The sequence below is a fragment of the Dermacentor albipictus genome, chromosome 4 (genome assembly GCF_038994185.2).
Source record: "Dermacentor albipictus isolate Rhodes 1998 colony chromosome 4, USDA_Dalb.pri_finalv2, whole genome shotgun sequence".
Lineage (NCBI taxonomy): Eukaryota > Metazoa > Arthropoda > Arachnida > Ixodida > Ixodidae > Dermacentor > Dermacentor albipictus.
The window spans coordinates 113,524,106-113,541,508 of record NC_091824.1 but is presented as its reverse complement, the minus strand read 5'-3'; the positions used below and the strand labels follow the sequence as shown (position 1 = coordinate 113,541,508).

Below are 17,403 nucleotides of genomic sequence, written 5' to 3'. Positions count from 1 at the left end.
CGACATCATGCCCCTCCAAAACAAATAGCACCCCATGCACGTCTACGAAGCTAACGATTCCAGGTTGCGCTCTGCATGGCGTCCCACTTTCACTACCAGAGAACTCTAGCCGCGAGGAACTCGTGATTTTAGGACACCACATTCTTTCGTTTCGCCGGCTTGTCTAGACGCATACCATTCTGATTCACTGTCGATGAACCGCAGATTTCGCGACACACCATCCTCATCTACCATTTCCCTACTATACGCGCAAAACAGACAGAGCCAGCAGTGCACACAATGTTTAAGCCTGAAGCATCGTACTTACGTGTGTCCTAATGCCACTGTGTACTCTTGTCGCGCTTCATGCAGCCAACGCTTCCCGCCTGGAACGAACCCATCTAGCACGCCCCATGAGTGTGATGTACAGTGCAGAGACTGCAATGGAGCACACTTTGTAACTGATCCAGAGTGCCCAGAACGACAGGCGGTGAACAAAGCTGCCTGCCGCCGCAAGTAGTCTAAATCACCATCGCGACCACAAAAAAAGCCTGGTAAACATTTTCCCCGGATAGATCAGACGGTTTTTCCGACAAACAGTTGGTTTAGAGCGCTCGCTTTATTGCACGCAAGTCGCAGTAGCAGTCGTAGTCGCGACCGTATTCGCAGCAGGACAGTCAAGTGTACTCGACAGCCGAAGCCAAAAAAAGCACAACATGAACCAAAGGTGACATTTTCTGCCCACAATGATAACATAAAGCAGAAGAGCTCACAGAAGTACGGACAGCTTTCGGCAGCATCGTCTGGCACGAACCCCTCCAACCTTCCTTTGGGCGGATTGCGGAAACACCGTCACGATCCCAAGAGACACTACCGCTGCCCAGTAGGGATCAGAGTGCTGTGACAGTCGCTTCAGCCGAAACAGCCAGTGAGCCAGTAGCTGTGCCCACCTCTGTCGTGCACAGTGTCATCAAGTCAGCGGAATTTGAAAGCCGAATCCCGCCCATAGTCCAACAAACAGGGGAGCAAGCCCTAGCCCGCAGCACAACCCAGCAAATTCATCATGTAATTACTAGGCCCTTTCCTTTCTCACTGCGCACGTAAACCAACTCTCATTACATTTACAATCTATCGAGAAGATCCCAAGTAACGGCCCACTGCCCCCCCCTGCCCCCAGACCTTCATTTTTGTAACTGAAATCGACAACCGTTGTACGCAAGCCCCCTATCTCCTCCTCGTTATGTGACAGTGGAACTGCCGTGGTTTGCACCCCAGGAAACAACATTTTGCAGCACATGAACTTCACCAACAGGACGCCGGACATAATAGCTCAGCAAGAAACCCAAGCTGTTTTCGCCTTGCATGCTTACGGACATTTCGGCGCAACCAGCGTAACGCAAAAACAAAGTGGTACCCTATAGATTGGCTCACGCCTACCATGGCAGTCACCTGCGTCAAGCATACACCATCTAACATTTAAGTCGATGCATACCTCATAAGTACACCGACTGCTGAGTACGTAGCTATCTTGGAGGCCATACGCTATAACTGCTCAAAAGCCATTCGATTCCAGGTCAGAAAGATTGGACTCTGCGATATTTTTTAGCTTTACGCTAACGTTGAGCACCCGACCATACTCTAATCGTACTGAGCGACTTCAACAGTTCTCATACAGCGTGGGACTATTCCAACACCTCGTCGAATAGTCGCAAGCTAGAAACTTTCATGAGTAATCACCATGTATCTCTGCTCAGTGAGATCATAACCCCAAGCAGAACAGGCAGTTCCTGTGAACAAGATACCTGTATGTCCCCTGATCTTGCCTGGACACTCACTCAAAAAAGAATCACATAGAAAAACACCATTCCTTCGTATGTGATCACTTAATGTAAATGAATATTTCGGTGAGCGAAACCTGCAGAACAATATCCCTCGCAACCGGACCAACTGCATCAGAAATTGGATGAAGGCAAAGACACGCTTAGAAGCAGTACTCAACAACACAGCTGATCTGGAGGATTGGACTAGGGAATTCCTTTTCGCTGTCCGTCAGTACACGCTCTCTAGAGCCAACACAAGACCAATCCCATGTCGACTTGCACCTTCGAGCACCGTAAGAGAAGCGGCGCAAACTTATAGGAAGATGGAAGCAGCACAAGCACAAGCCTCTTCATAACCATATCTTCCAAGTCAACCAAGAAAGTCAGGATTACAAGGACCAGCCTGTGGTGGAGCATTGGAGTCAGCTTTGAACGTAAATGAGTGGTAAGCTTCATACAGCTCGAGTGCGGTACCTATTTGATCTCTCATGGGTCAACGCAAGTCCCGTCATGCATTATAAAGATAATGACTTCAACATGGTTGCAGCACTGCTGAGCTTCTAGAAGTAAAAGACACTTTCTATACAGACTTCCTCCGGCCCCCGCTTGCTGCACCAGCTGCCGGCACAACAATGCGAAGACGATGGAATCAGCTCGCTCTTTACAATATCCAAATTCACTTCGCGCTTCTACAACTTCGCCGCAGCACTTCATCTGACCTCGGCGGCGTTACATGTGCCATTATTCGGAACCTCACAACAATAAACAGGAGCACCTCCTTTAAAGATGCGAGGGCCGCATCTTGAAGGCAATCTGCAATGTCGACAAAGCTTACCGACTGCTCATAGCTTCGTGCATTGTGTTCGAGCCACTTAGCGCTAAATCGAGACGCGCGGGCCTGTATATCTTGAAAACAATCTACGAAATTGGCAGAGTGAGGCATGTTCTGAGAGCTCCATGAGCGCTGTGTTCCCGCCGCTTCGTTGGCGCTGAAGCGAGAAGCAGCAAGAAGGTGAATTCGCTCGCTGCTTCGGGCACTATCTCCGAAACTGGTCGTCTTAGCCGAGGGACGGACGGACGGTTTTCTCGTTGGGTAAGCACATAAGTGCTTACGGATTTAAAATGTAAAAAACACGGTGCATGATACGACTTTCATGCCTGCAGTATTCGGTCATCAGATCTATGGCGACTGGACATCATCGGTCTTACAATTGTATCTTGCACCATGTCCTTTTAATCTCCTTTTGTTTTTCCGGCAGCTTCGTTAACCTTAGGTAGGACACACAGTATGACTAGGGCAGTGTCGTACCTTTCTCTCATCTCAACATTTAGGAGAGAAAATGGCCAGTCCATTGGCAAATGAAAAAAAGGCTCTATTCGAGGAAAATAAAATCAAATTCTCGGTACTAGACACGCCAAAACAACTATGTGTTTATGAGGCACGCCATAGCGGGGGACTCCGGATTAATTTTGACCACATGCCGCTCTTTAACGTGCACGCATTGTATAGTATACACTTTGTTCGAGTGGAATGTGACTTTGCGTGTGTTGCAGTCTTCACATGACAGGACGCGCAGTCTGCTACAGTGATTCTAGCCTGAAGGTTCAAAGGTGTCGGAAGAAGCTTGCCACGAAGTGCGGTAAGCTGAAATGCTTTAGGGTTAAATTCACTTATGCGTACTGCCGCTGCGCTTGCACCGCACTGACTGAGCCAACATCGGACCGTTTTCATAATTGCAAATGTCATTTTCCTGTCAGTTTCTAGAGGCAATGGCGATGTAGTCACTTTTGCAGTCAGTGGCGTCATTAGTTGGGCAAGTGGACAACGCAGAGAAGGGCACTTGCAAGCTACGAAAGGATTTATTCAAGTAGAAAACAATACTGCGTGTGTGCACAGTTCGTGTAGAACACCAGTGCCAAAAGGCCCGTCATGAACATTACACTGCATTGAAATCGCTAAGTAAAACTTCATTTGGGCCTAGTTGGTACATAATTATGAACTTAAACTTACAGCGCAAACACCGAAGACGAACCACAAGTGTGTGTCGTGGTGTCTTCCTTTCGTGGTTCATCTTAGGTGCTTGCGCTATAAGTTTAAGTTCAGAAACCTTTAAGAGATAATGTAACTAGGTCAGCTACGTGTGCTACGTTCAGAATCTATCCGCAGTTGATGCAGGTGCGCAAAGGACACATATCTTTATGCTCGTGGAGAGCTTCATATTCAATTCTTCAATTTGCCTAATTGCCCTGAAGGAAGGAACAAAATGGTCAAAATGGGCGTCGATACACGCTGGGAATGTGGTGGGACAGCCAAGCTGTAAATAACCACTAGAACGATTATTCATTGCAACGTAGCTTGAAATTATTCGCATGGTGATGCATTCATGTGCGCTTTACCTAATTATTAGCCTAAGATGTTTCCACGGCCTGCGACTTCGCTTGTGCCGCCACTTTGTGCGCCTACAAAGACTGGACCAGATAGGAGAGCAATGCGCCTAACCACACTTTCCCCGCACCTCGTACGAGGCGTGGGGAAAGTGTGGTTAGAATGAGCCACAGTTGCCGCTTCTCGGCAACTGCAGCTTATTCAACAGTGATCTTTACCGGGAAACGCTTACAGCGTGCGCTATGCACGAAGGCGAGCTTTCTGGTTCTTTTTATTCTTTGCGCCATCTGCTGGTGCTGCAAGGAACCCAGTGGCGCATGCGGCGCTGCTCCCGAGTGCTTGCCTAGCGAGACGACAGACCCACTGAGAGGTAGAGCTATACATCTTCGCTGTAATACGGCAGTTCGCCCGAACAGTGAAACTCCTAACAGTCACAACGAAGCTTTAGCGTTGCGCTCGACGTTTCCGGATGGTGTTCAAATATACGCCGGAGCGTCATGTTGTATGGTGGGACGTTGTATGCCACACAACTGCTGCTAGAAAAAAAGGAACAGTGCCCCGCCAGTTAACAGGCGCAACTCAGAGAATGTACCTGTGTATGCTCTCAAAGGGAGCAGAGTTGCTTCTCCCTGCGGCTCTCGGGCCGCTTAAGGTCACTGGAACTTTGAAAGGACCGCAACCTTTTTTCCCTCGGCCGCCGATTGTAGAGTCACCATCCCGTGATGACATCTCGCCATAAGCTGTACACGCCACGGCAGCGCGAACGGCTAGATGAAGCAATCGGTCGCAATCCTAACGCATTCGAGGGATGGGCGTTGTTGTATTTTGTATTTTTGACTGAATTTATTTAAAAAAAGAAAATGTCACTGGAGGTAAGCTTTCTTGTACGGCCACCGCCTGGAGTCCAAGAAAACACTTTTTGAGATTACATCCTGTTCATGTCCTGTTTTGCTGAAATACTTCTTTGCAATACCAAATCTTAAGAACGACAGCAAATTTCGGGACATATGGTTGCAAAAGATAGAGTTTGAGAAATTCACACACACTAGAGACAACTGACTTAGAGAGACCCACCGCGGCAGATTAGTGGCTACGACATTACGCTGCTGAGCTCGAGGTCATGGGTTCGATCTCGGTCGCGGTGGCCCCATTCCGATAAGGGCAGAATGCAAAAATGCTCCTGTACCAAGCACTGGGTGCACATCAAAGGATCCCAGCTTGTCAATATTAATCCAGGTAACCACAATAGAGCGTACCTAGTAACAATATCCTTGTTTCCGTACGTGAAGACTCATAATTTAGTTTTTTTTTGTGCTTTATGGAGAGGCAATGGTTTCTACAGGCAAACATTTGAAAGAAGCATCGCATTGTGTCGTGCAACGCTAAAGTGAAATGCTTGCGTGATTCACCGCAAGTCACAGCTATTACGCATTTTTTTTTACAACACGAGTTACACGGAAGTGTTTCGTGTTTGCGGTAAGTTAAAACAAGATGAACGTTGCTCACGTAGTTATTAGCCACTTCTTTACTACACTACAGCCACACGGGTCATTTCAATCCTCATTGACATCAATCCGTATGAAGTGTTTTGAGCGCCAGTAAAACATCATCAGCTCCACGGTTTTAAAGCATGCGTAGCAGCGCTTGATTGCTAGATGCGTTTGATTTCATTCGGGAATTTTTATAGCGCCAAATGCAACAACTATTATTCCTTATTTACTGCCGCAGATGTTGAAAATGTGAAAAGCTCTCCACGCTTTCCTCAGCGTGTTGAGAAGCTACGAGTAAGCAAAGAGCAACCCGGTCGCTCTTTCTTGACGAACGCGAGATGCACGCCGGCCGGCGACGTATAAGTGCTTTAAATATTCGCAGTGTTTATCATAGTGTTGAGCACTTTAGCAAGCACCTGGTGATATTTGCAGCGAACACATCACTTATCGGGCAACTCGGAAAGGCTGGCGTGAACGATAGCGCAGTAGGTCAAGTGCCCCTCCCATTCATCCGTCTCGCTTCATGTGATTTGGCTGCCAGTTTGCGATCCCACATATTTGCACAACTTCCTAGCATGCATCATAGATGCAATATGTGATTTTCTAAGGGATGCAGAAATGCGTCGATATAAGCTAATATAAAGCGCGGAAAGCGAAGCTACGCAGTTGAGATGCCGTTGCCAGGCATATGCGTTGAACCAAATCTGGCAACAACAGCACAATGTTGCCTGCGAGCGCTCCAATGGCTTCGCTACCGTCTAGGTTTGAGTGAATTTAATGCCGCTACTCGCCGAGCGCCACCACACGGTCTATGACGGGAAATGTTCCGCCGCGTTGCAGAGAAGTCAGCTTCATGAACGCACGAAGCCAACATTTTGTCATCGCAATACACCGGCATGCTTGAAATCAGTGATGTGAATCACATGTCACCACACGACATGTGATAACATGTGGCACAAAACAACATCCGTTGTGTTCTTTCGTGACATTGTGTTGATAGTTTGTGTTGAAAGCATGCCTAAGTGTTACACTTGTCGTGCTGTAATGAATGATGACAAGAATGTTATTACATGCAGCGTTTGTGAATTTAGCTTTCATGGCAAGGTCCGTTCGGGCATGACTGAAGTAGCATTTCCCACCAAATGCGGTACTGACAGGAAGAACTGGAAGTGTGAGGCTTACAGGCCGGGCGGTACGATAGGCAATGCACCGACTGCAGAACTCTTGGGAGATGCCGAAATCAAGCTCATAATAGTAGACATGAGCAAGAAGATAACCTCTCTCTTCCCTTTGAGTGACAAAGTCGGAGAAGTGGAAAGGCTAGCTCAACTGCTCTCCGATAAATCTGATAACATTCAGGAGCGTCTAAACAAGCACGAGAACGAGATAAAATGCATTCATGGATGTGTTGATAAAATTGAGGAAGCCTGGGATGCTAAAAGCCTTGCGCAGCGATAGCTTGACGTTGACGACCTTGAATGGCGCAGTAGGCGCTTGAATATTCTAATCCATGGAATACCTGAGCAAGACGGGCAGGACCTTCTATCTAATGTCAGTGATGTCTCTACAAAGTTGCGTGGTGATAAACTTGTTCGAGCAGACATTTCCGCCCTTCACACTGTAGAATGGCATCTAAGTCGGGCAAGATACGGGGAGTGATCTTTCGCTTTGGGCACCAGGACACATGTCACATCTGGCTGGAGAGGAGGAATGCTCTCCGACATTCTAGTGAGGGCCTCTATATAACAGAGAACATGACTAGGCATGCAAGGATTATCCTTGGGATAACAAGAGCATGGGCTACAAGGGTTGTGTATGATTATACATGGCACTCGAACGGGAAAGTCCTGGTGCGCAGAAAGAACGAGGAACCAGCTGCAGTCACCAGAGGCGAGAACGACTTCACTGTCCTGGCTGATTGACTTTCTATTTTGTCAGCGTATCTGCTTGTGTAACGTATTACACGACTTGCAATGGATTCTTTCGGATTTATTGTACTCACTGAATTAGTCCGAGAATTTGATAACAAGCACAATGGTTTTCTTCGGTGCTTTCACTTAAATGTGCAGTCCATTGAAAACAAGTTCACGGAGCTTGAATGTCTTTTTAAGAGAATGAATTACTGCTTTGATATTATTATGTTCACACAAACCTGGCAGTCAAATGACTTGGATGCTTTTCAACTTCCCGGCACCAAAACGTTCTTCTTGCATAGGCTAACGCGACGAGGTGGAGGCGTGTCTTTGTTATTCAATAGTTATTTTAAAGCAGTTCTATTTGACGAGTTTTCTTGCGCAACTGCTGATCACGAAGTAGTGTGTGTTCTTTTTGCAATGTCGTCACTGTTTCGTGTTATCGTCCTTCAGATGGCAACATGCGTCCTTTTCTTGTTTTCTTAGATAACATGCTCACATTTGTGAATGAAAATCAGTATGATGTTGTCATTGGCGGAGACTACAATATAGATATGAATTCCTATAATGTAAAACATCTGAGTTCGAAAACCTGCTTTCATGCTATAACTGTGAAAACATAGTAAACATTCCTACAAGGGCTACCATGTGCTCGCAGACTATCCTTGATTTGTTCATAACAATTTTTTATAAGTACTTGGTTACAACAAGAGTGCTTTCGTATTCCATCAGCGACCATAGGCCAATATGCTGTTGTATTAAGACCGACAACCTTAGAGTGGACGTTTATGTTGCTTCTGGTTTCCAGTGTGTCTCGGAAACGGCTCTGGGTGCTTATTTCGCTATAAGTAACGTGCGTTGGGACAATATTTTTCATTCTACTGATGCCAATGTGGCTTACGATACTTTATTGAGTTGTTCCTCGGCAGTATACAAAAAACACTTAGTCCACGAACGTCTAGAGAGGGTGAAAGGCTGTCGAAAGCCATGGATCACACCTGATTGAGAAAAAACATCGTTTATTCAAGAAGTTTATGCGTACACGTAAAGAAGTAGACTTAATTGCATTTAAGCGGTTTCGGAATGCCTTAGATAAGGAACTTCAAAAATCAAAGGAAATGTATTACTATCACCTATTTTCTTCCTGTTCTAAACGAACAGTATTATGGAACAAGCTAAATTCACTTATAGGGCGGAGAGACAGGAAGGAACCGGTGATGGAAGTCCTACACGGTGGGAGAACAGTCAATGGTGAATGTATGATCAATGTGTTTAACAACTATTTCGGGCAGCGAGATTTTGACAGTGGGCCACGAGCATTCTACACAGCTCTTATCCTCTGTAAATGCGTCCTTTGTAGAAGCAACAGTAGAACATGAAGTTGTTATATATATATATATATATATATATATATATATATATATATATATATATATATATATATATATATATATATATATATGCTCGAGGCCCACTGTCAAAATCTCGCTGCCCGACATAGTTGTTAAACACGTTTATCACACAGTCACCATTGACTGTTCTCCCACCGTGTAGGACTTCCATCACCGGTTCCTTCCTCTCTCTCCGTCCTATGAGTGAATTCACACATTCTTATCTATAAGCATTCTACACAGCTCTTATCCTCATAATGTAAATACGTCCTTTGTAGAAGCAACAGTAGAACATGAAGTTGTTATATATATATATATATATATATATATATATATATATATATATATATATATATATATATATATATATATATATATATATATATATGAAACAGGTATTTCAACCCAGTTTTTCGCTGCTCAGAGATAGAGCTAGTTAGCTCTATTAACGTACTCGATGTGCGTTTTCAGAATCCCTGCAGCGGGATGAGCATATCAATGCGACATTACACTACATAGGTGCGATAACGAGAATTGTGAACAGAAACCGCTACTTAATTCCGAAGTCAATAACACTGTTGATCTATAATGCCTTTTTTGCTTCGTATCTAAACTATTCTCATTTGGTCTGGGGACCACTATACAATCGAATTTCTCGCGGCTATTAGTAATGCAAAAAAAGAGTTTTGAGAATAATTGAGAATGTGCCACTCCGGCATTCTACTGTAGAGCTCTTTAAAAATTTTTAATAATTTGAGCACAAAACACATATGAGTATAAATTGTTGCGTGATATCGCCTTAACTATGACTGCCATAATTCTCTCTTCATGGGTTTAGTAAATCTCCATTCAAAAAAAGTATCATGTAACACAAGAACAACAGAAATATCGAATGTTCCGTATTGTCGCACTGGCTATGGTCGGCAAATGCTTCAAATTTCTCTACCACGTCTACTAGATGAGTTTCGTCAGAATCAAATCGATATTCGCGAAGTAAAATTATCTGACTTGTACACGTTCTTTCTAGCCTAACATTGACCTCTAGAGCTGTTTATAATTTGTATTTAATTATATTGCTTTAATGCCACTATGACTACGCGCACGCTGTTATAAAATGTGCTGGCATTCGACGCTGAGGCGAAGTGACGTATGTTAACGCATGATGGCCTACGTAGGACAGTAAATAATAATTTGTTTAATTTCAAGGCTTTGTCAAAGTGTATGAAAATTTTGTGCTTAATATGATGGTTTTGTGAAAGTGTACGGCTATTTGAACAAAATTGGTGTGCCTCTGCTGTTGTCCTTGCCGGTATATGGGGGCGAAGGACTCCCTCAAGCCATCCTTGAATGGCTTTTCCCTTCGCCTCCCATCACATCTATATGTGATAAACCAATAAAGCATCAATCAATCAATCAACATGCGGCACATTACATTAATGACGTGTGACCTAAATGGGATGCATGACGTGAGTGACATAAATATCGTCATGACTTGACATGCACGACATGTAATGACAATAACCTGAACAATTGGTCGTAACATATAATCCGCCGTGGTTGTTCAGTGGCTCAGTGAGTGCGAGGTCGAATCCCGGTCACGGCGGCCGCATTTCGATGGGGGCGAAATGCGAACACACCCGTGTACTTAGATTTAGGTGCATGTTAAAGAACCCCAGGTGGTCGAAATTTCCGGAGTCCTCCACTACGGCGTGCCTCATAATCAGGAAGGGGTTTTGGCACGTAAAACCCCATAATTTAATTTTTGTCGTAACATATATGATGCAGTACCACGAACCTATGGCCCAAGTTATGCATGACATACATGAATGGCATGAAATCTAATGACATCATATCACACATAACATGCATGACATGACCGTGACGTCCTGACAGGCATGACATAAGTAACGTCATGACATAGCTTGAACACGAATGACTTGCAGGAATAACGTTGTCATGTCATGAATGCCGTATGCATGCATGTGAGGACGTGATGACACGACATCAATAACGTGATAAAAAATTCACCAGCGATAAATGCGATACAAATGTGATACGCACGAACTGGCTCGAGTGGCCAGTCGCGCGGCAATATTGCGTGTATTCGTGGGCTTCTTTCACGCTCGGAAAAACACTTTTATGTAGGACGTATTGAGCAACAGAAAGCTGTATCGGGAGTTTTTGGTGTTGCCCTACGATTTTATCATTGGCGCTTTTCCTCTAATTACAATAATAGAGAACTTGATTATTTATTAGGACTAATCATGTAATTAGGCGAATGCAAAAAAATTATCTGAGTACCTTCATACGACGGCAAACAACATTACCTTTGTCCTTTCATGCTATGTGGCACTTCCATATGTTTAAATCTTGATGCTTGATAGTTGGGACACCCTGTATACCACGTTAATGGCTACCCGCACTTGGTAGACATACACTTTTTTCCCGTCTTGGACACCCCTGAAGTTGACGCATGAAAATCAATTAGCCCAATTGAATTGCTACTCTTGTGCAGACCTGTCGCCGCAGCAGGCACGGCATGGAGGCCAACTGCGAGGCAAGCGCCCTGCGAAGGCTTCGTCCATTTGCCGACGCGTTTGCCTGCGAGGTGGACGAGCCAGCCTGCGAACTTCCGTAGATAGCCGTTGTTTAAGCCAAATAAATAGTTCTCATCGACGAAATGTATTGCTGCGGGTGTTCTGCCGTATTTTTTAGCCTGAATAGTGTTTTGTTCATATGCTTTTTCTTTAACTTGCTTATTCTATGAATATGAACAGTATGTCTGTTTCTTCTTTCTTTTCTTCATATGCCTGTTTCTTCTTTCTTTTCTTCACACTATGCAAATTTGTTAAAAACCGGATTTCCACGTAGCGAACGTGGCGTTTTACCGGAGTAAGGCAGTAATCTGCGAGGAAAGAGACTTGTACATTGCACATATACAGCGTGTTTCAGCCAACACTTTCAAAAATTCTTAAAGGTTAAAGGATCTGTGGCACACAGCACAGATCTAGTTCATGAGTTGGTCTACTCGAAGCGGTGGACACTACTAGCACAAAAAATGGAAATACATACTTGAATAATTAACAAATATTCGCCAACTAATTACCTTGCGGCCCATATTGCAATTTAGCACTTCTAGCTGTTGAGTTCGCAAGGCGGATCCACTTGGAACGAACTCTCATGATGACACAAGTTTCGAGATACTAATTCCAGAACATTGCGCAAGAATGCATTGGCGTTCCAGTTGATTTTGTACTTGAATGCATAAACTACGTATTATTAAGAAAGTAACTGGAACGCCAATGCATTTCTCCGCAAAGTTTGGGAATTAATATTTCGAAAATCCTGAGAATGCGTTGCAAGTGGATCAGCCTTGCGAACTACACGGCTAGAATTTGTAAATTGCACTATGCGCCGTGAGGTAATTACTTAAAAACTCAATTACCGAATGTCTGTTAATGAGGCAACTATGTCATTCAATTTTTTGTGTGCAGGTAATGTGAACATTTTCCAATAGACAAGCTGAAGAACCAGAACTGCGCTATCTGCGACAGGCAACCTTTAAAACATTTTGAAAGTGTTCGCCGAAACACTCTGTATAAGAGGCGTTGTGGTTGAGTGCAATGTTCTCCGAAACAATGAAAGCTCTGCTTACATGGACAGACATCCAGGATCGAGGCGACCCGAATTTCTTTATGTATTCAGACAAAACACGCATACAAAAATAAATCCAAATATTCAGCAGTTCTTTTTCCTTTGGCGCGCTCTGAAGTCTTGTACTCTTCCTGTTCACCTTTTGGCGTACAAATTGATTGTTCTGACAGTTTTAGGTTACGGCACAATCGTATGGGACACATGTACTAAATTGTATACAATAAAATACAGAAACGAGAAACAAGAACGGCATGTTTCTTATATTGTTTTCAATTACTTCAGTTAAAGACCTTTTAAACAGAGTTCAGCTATCACCCTTCATATTAGAATATCGTTGTTCAAGGCTGAAGTTGTTGGATTACCAGTAAAAGGACATTGTAGTGCTAACATGAACGATTCTTTTTCTCTTCAGGCTTTACTAGACAAAAGCAGGAGATTACAATAAGCCATCATTGCAGACACAACAAGCGTTTTATGTATTCACTCTTCCAGCGCTCAGTAGTCGTCTGGAATGAGCTACATATAGTCATAATTCCCGCCACCCTCATTATCATTGTACCCATTATAAGCGTGAACTTATCGGTTGAATTGAACTGCAACCGCATGACTTGTATTCCGATGCTCCTACATGTCACATCCGCGATAGCTCGTGGTAACCTGCGCCTAATGTATGTCCATGTATTCACAATCGTTTAACAAGAACGTTATGTACCCCACTAATAATATCACGAAATGGAGATCGCAGTAGGCATATGTATATACAAAAAAGCCATTCTTAGGCACATAAAATTGGGTAGGTTGTATCAGGGACAGAGCCACAGTGGGGTACATCAATTGTGCTGTGGCCCAAGAATAGGCACTACGGCACAAATATGATGTAATCAAATACATAATCACCATCAGCCTGGCTACGTCACTGCAGGGAAAAGGCCTCTCTCATGCGTCTCCACCTACCCCGGTCATGTGCTAATTGTGGCCATGTTGTCCCTGCAAACTTCTTAATCTCATCCGCCCACCTAACTTTCTGCCGCCCCCTGCTACGCTTCACTTCTCTTAGAATCCATTTCCTAACCCCTAAGGACAATCGGTTATCTTCCCTCCTCATTACATGTCCTGCCCATGCCCATTTCTTTTTCTTAACTTCAACTAAGATGTCATTAACTCGCGTCTGTTCCCTCACACAATCTGCTGTAATCCCTTAACGTTACATCCATCATTCTTCTTTCCATAGCTCGTTGCGTCGTCTTCAATTTAAGTAGAACCCTTTTCGTAAGCCTGCAGGTTTCTGCCTCGTAGGTGAGTAATGATAAGACACAACTGTTATACACTTTTCTTTTGAGGGATAATGGCAATCTGCTGTTCATGATCTGAGCATGGCTGCCAAACGCAGCCCAGCCCATTCTTATTCTGATTATTTCAGTCTCATGATCCGGATCGGCGGTCATTACCTGCCCTAAATAGATGTATTCCCTTACCACTTCCGGTGTCTCGCTACCTATTGTAAACTGCTGTTCTCTTCCGAGAGTGTTAAACATTACTTTAGTTTTCTGCAGATGAATCTTTAGCCCCACCCTTCTGCTTTGCCTCTCCAGGTCAGTGAGCATGCATTGCAATTGGTCCCCTGAGTTACTAAGCAAGGCAATATCATCAGCGAATCGCAAGTTACTAAGGTATTCTCCATTAACTTTTATCCCCAATTCTTCCCAATCCAGGTCTCTGAATACCTCCTGTAAACACGCTGTGAATAGCATTGGAGAGATCATATTTCCCTGTCTGACGTCCTTCTTCATCGGGATTTTGTTGCTTTCTTTATGGAGGACTACGGTGGCTGTGGAGCCGCTATAGATATCTTTCAGTATTTTTGCGTACGGCTCGCCTATACCCTGATTTCGTAATGCGTGCATGACCGCTGAGGTTTAAAGTGAATCAAACGCTTTCTCGTAATCAATGAAAGCTATATATAAGGGTTGGTTATATTCCGCGCATTTCTCTAAGACCTGATGGATAGTGGGAATATGGTCTATTGTTGAGTAGCCTTTACGAAATACTGCTTGGTCCTTTGGTGGACAGAAGTCTAAGGTGTTCTTGATTATGTTTTCGATTACCTTAGCAAATACTTTGTAGACAATGGACAGTATAAGCTGATCGGGCTTAATTTTTCAAGTCTTTGGCATCCCTTTCTTATGGATTAAGATTATGTTGGCGTTCTTCCAAGATACCGATACGCTCGAGGTCATGAGGCATTGCGTATACAGGGTGACCAGATTTTCTAGAACAATCTGCCCACAATCCTTAAACAAATCTAATGTTACCTGATCCTCCCCAATGGCCTTCCCCCTTTGCATAGCTCCCAAGGCTTTCTTCCCTTGTGGCGTTACTTGTAGCATGTCAAAATCCTCTAGACTATTCTCTCTTACATTAGCGTCGTGGGTGCCACTGGTAAAGTATAAATCTCTGTAGAACTCCTCAGCCACTTGAACTATCTCATTCATATTAGTAATGATACTGCCACCCTTGTCTCTTAACGCATACATCTGATTCTTGCTTATTCCTAGTTTCTTCTTCACTGCTTTTTAGGCTTCCTCCGTTCCTGAGAGCGTGTTCAATTCTATCCATATTATACTTCATTGTGTCAGCTGTCTTACGCTTGTTGATTAACTTGGAGAGTTCTGCCAGTTCTATTCAAGCTGTAGGGTTAGAGTCTTTCATAAATTGGCGCATCTTAATCAGATCTTTCGTCTACTGCGATGGTTTATTGGTATCCTGTCTAACGAAGTTACCACCGACTTCTATTGCCCCATCTTTAATGATGCCCATAAGATTGTCGTTCATTGCTTCAACACTAAGGTTCTCTTCCTGAGTTAAAGCCGAATACCTGTTCTGTAGCTTTATCCGGAATTCCTCTATTTTCCCTCTTACCGCTGACTCATTGATCGGCTTCTTATGTACCAGTTTCTTCCGTTCCCTCCTCAAGTCTAGGCTAATTTCGCGTTCTTACAATCCTATAGCCACTGCATCTCACCTTGCCGAAAACGTCCACATCTTGTATACAAAAGTTACTTATTCAGGTTTTACAAAGCTGAAATGTTAACCCACGTTACAACTTGTGGGAGTTACGCGGTCTTTTTTTGCTATCATGCTCGCTCTCAAAATGTAGTGGGCCCGTTTGTTTTGAAGAGCATGTTTATGGTCCACTAAGTTAAAGAAATGACCCCGCATCTGGTGGGGCGCGAGACTGACCTATAGCACTGAAACCGGCAGCACCACTAGATACCTAGGGCTCCTGCGCTGGCCTCCATCTCGTGCGCTTGCGCTTCCATATGAAGACGGACGCTTTCCGGCGTGGTCAAAGAGGTTGTACCTCCCTCTGTCTTGCTGCCGGAGTTTCTTCATGCCATCTCTGTACCCTGCTTGTAGAGCACAAGGGGACCGTGGCCGAGCAAGCTTGAAATTTTTAAAACGAATTGCACACTAGTAGGCCCTTTAACTAGCACTACCTTGAGTGTAATAATTAACACCAACTACGTGGCGTTGTGATCTCTCTAAAATGCTATCATTACTGTCCAGCTCGACAATCGCACGGCCGAGCAATAGTCTCGGAGAGCCAAACGAGAGGCTTAATTTCACCCCTATTCAGTTATGCGTGGCGCGACAATTGACCCCATGCATGAGCGAGCAATGACTTCTTTTCTGTACAAAATTATACTCTAGTGAAATATATTGAGTATGGATGCAAAAAATATACGCGATAATGCTATAACATGTTTTGCTTACATGCCGTTCTAACAAGTCAACCTCGCACTGATTCTAAAGACGGTTCACGACGAAACGGTATTTACATTTCTACCGCTTCAGCACGGCGCATTCCGGGAAGAGTGTTTCATACCAAACTTTTAACCTGAAGTAATCATTTCTTTCGCTAATGTGCATTCACAGTGCATGCCACAAAATTTATTTTGATTATGTATAAATAGCCTAACACGTTTTTTTTTTCTGCGAAATCTATATAAATTGTATGAATGAATCAAAAGTAAGAATTAATCATTTATCACCTTTAGTTGGATTGGCGCCTTTCTAGTGTCCATTTCCAGTGAACAGCTGCGGCAAATGAAGAAAAGGCGTAAAGTCGCTGAGTAATCACCAACTATTCATATGTTCCGCAAAAATGTGGAAGTTTTAATTTTGCTCCAGCATGTGTCTCCATATGCAACTGCCGCCTTTTGGAGCGGCAGTTTTGGTGCAGCTTTGTGATTATGCGGCATACGTTCACGAGTGGATATGCTCTGTACTAGAACTTTCGGACGCGTCCACGCATTTTAATGAGCGAAGAATACTAAAGCTAAGAATTATGCATGGGGCCTAATTTTTAGAGTATGTGCCCGACGACCCTGGTTCAAGTACGACCGTCGGACGTGCCTTACTTTTTTTTGTATTTAGTGGTAGCTTTTGCTAACCCTGTAATGTCCAAACACAGTTCCACATCGTTGGAAAGTTGGAACAAATTGTTTGCATTTATTTCTGCCCACCGGGAGTACATCATTGCAAAATAATCAAAGAAAAGTTTTCAGTTACAACCTAATTATTGTAGGAATGAATTAATTAGCAATTGGTTTGTTAACCTACCCACAGCTGAAACTTCACTTCAGCATATCAGTGACGTAACTGTGGGCTGTGCATAATGTTTCCGACGCTTTAATTACGTTTACGAGGCATCAAACTCAGCAAGGCATATGTGATATCTTGGACATTATAGGGTTCAAACACCGCTGA

The 17,403-nt window shown here is 43.9% G+C and overlaps 1 protein-coding gene across 2 annotated transcripts in view; it reads left to right on the top strand.

Annotated features, from left to right (window-relative positions):
- The window catches only part of LOC139059282 (uncharacterized), a 62,570-nt gene extending 50,910 nt beyond the window's left edge, over window positions 1–11,660 (top strand). The window contains exon 10 of one of the 2 annotated variants that reach the window (XM_070537477.1): window positions 11,495–11,660. In XM_070537477.1, coding sequence (XP_070393578.1) covers window positions 11,495–11,617 — 123 coding nt within the window. In that variant the 3' untranslated portion in view covers window positions 11,618–11,660. Of the gene's footprint in view, window positions 1–3,353; window positions 3,440–11,494 lie in introns of those variants that run through there. The other variant, XM_070537479.1, reaches the window with a different exon arrangement.
- The last annotated feature ends 5,743 nt before the right edge of the window (window positions 11,661–17,403 follow it).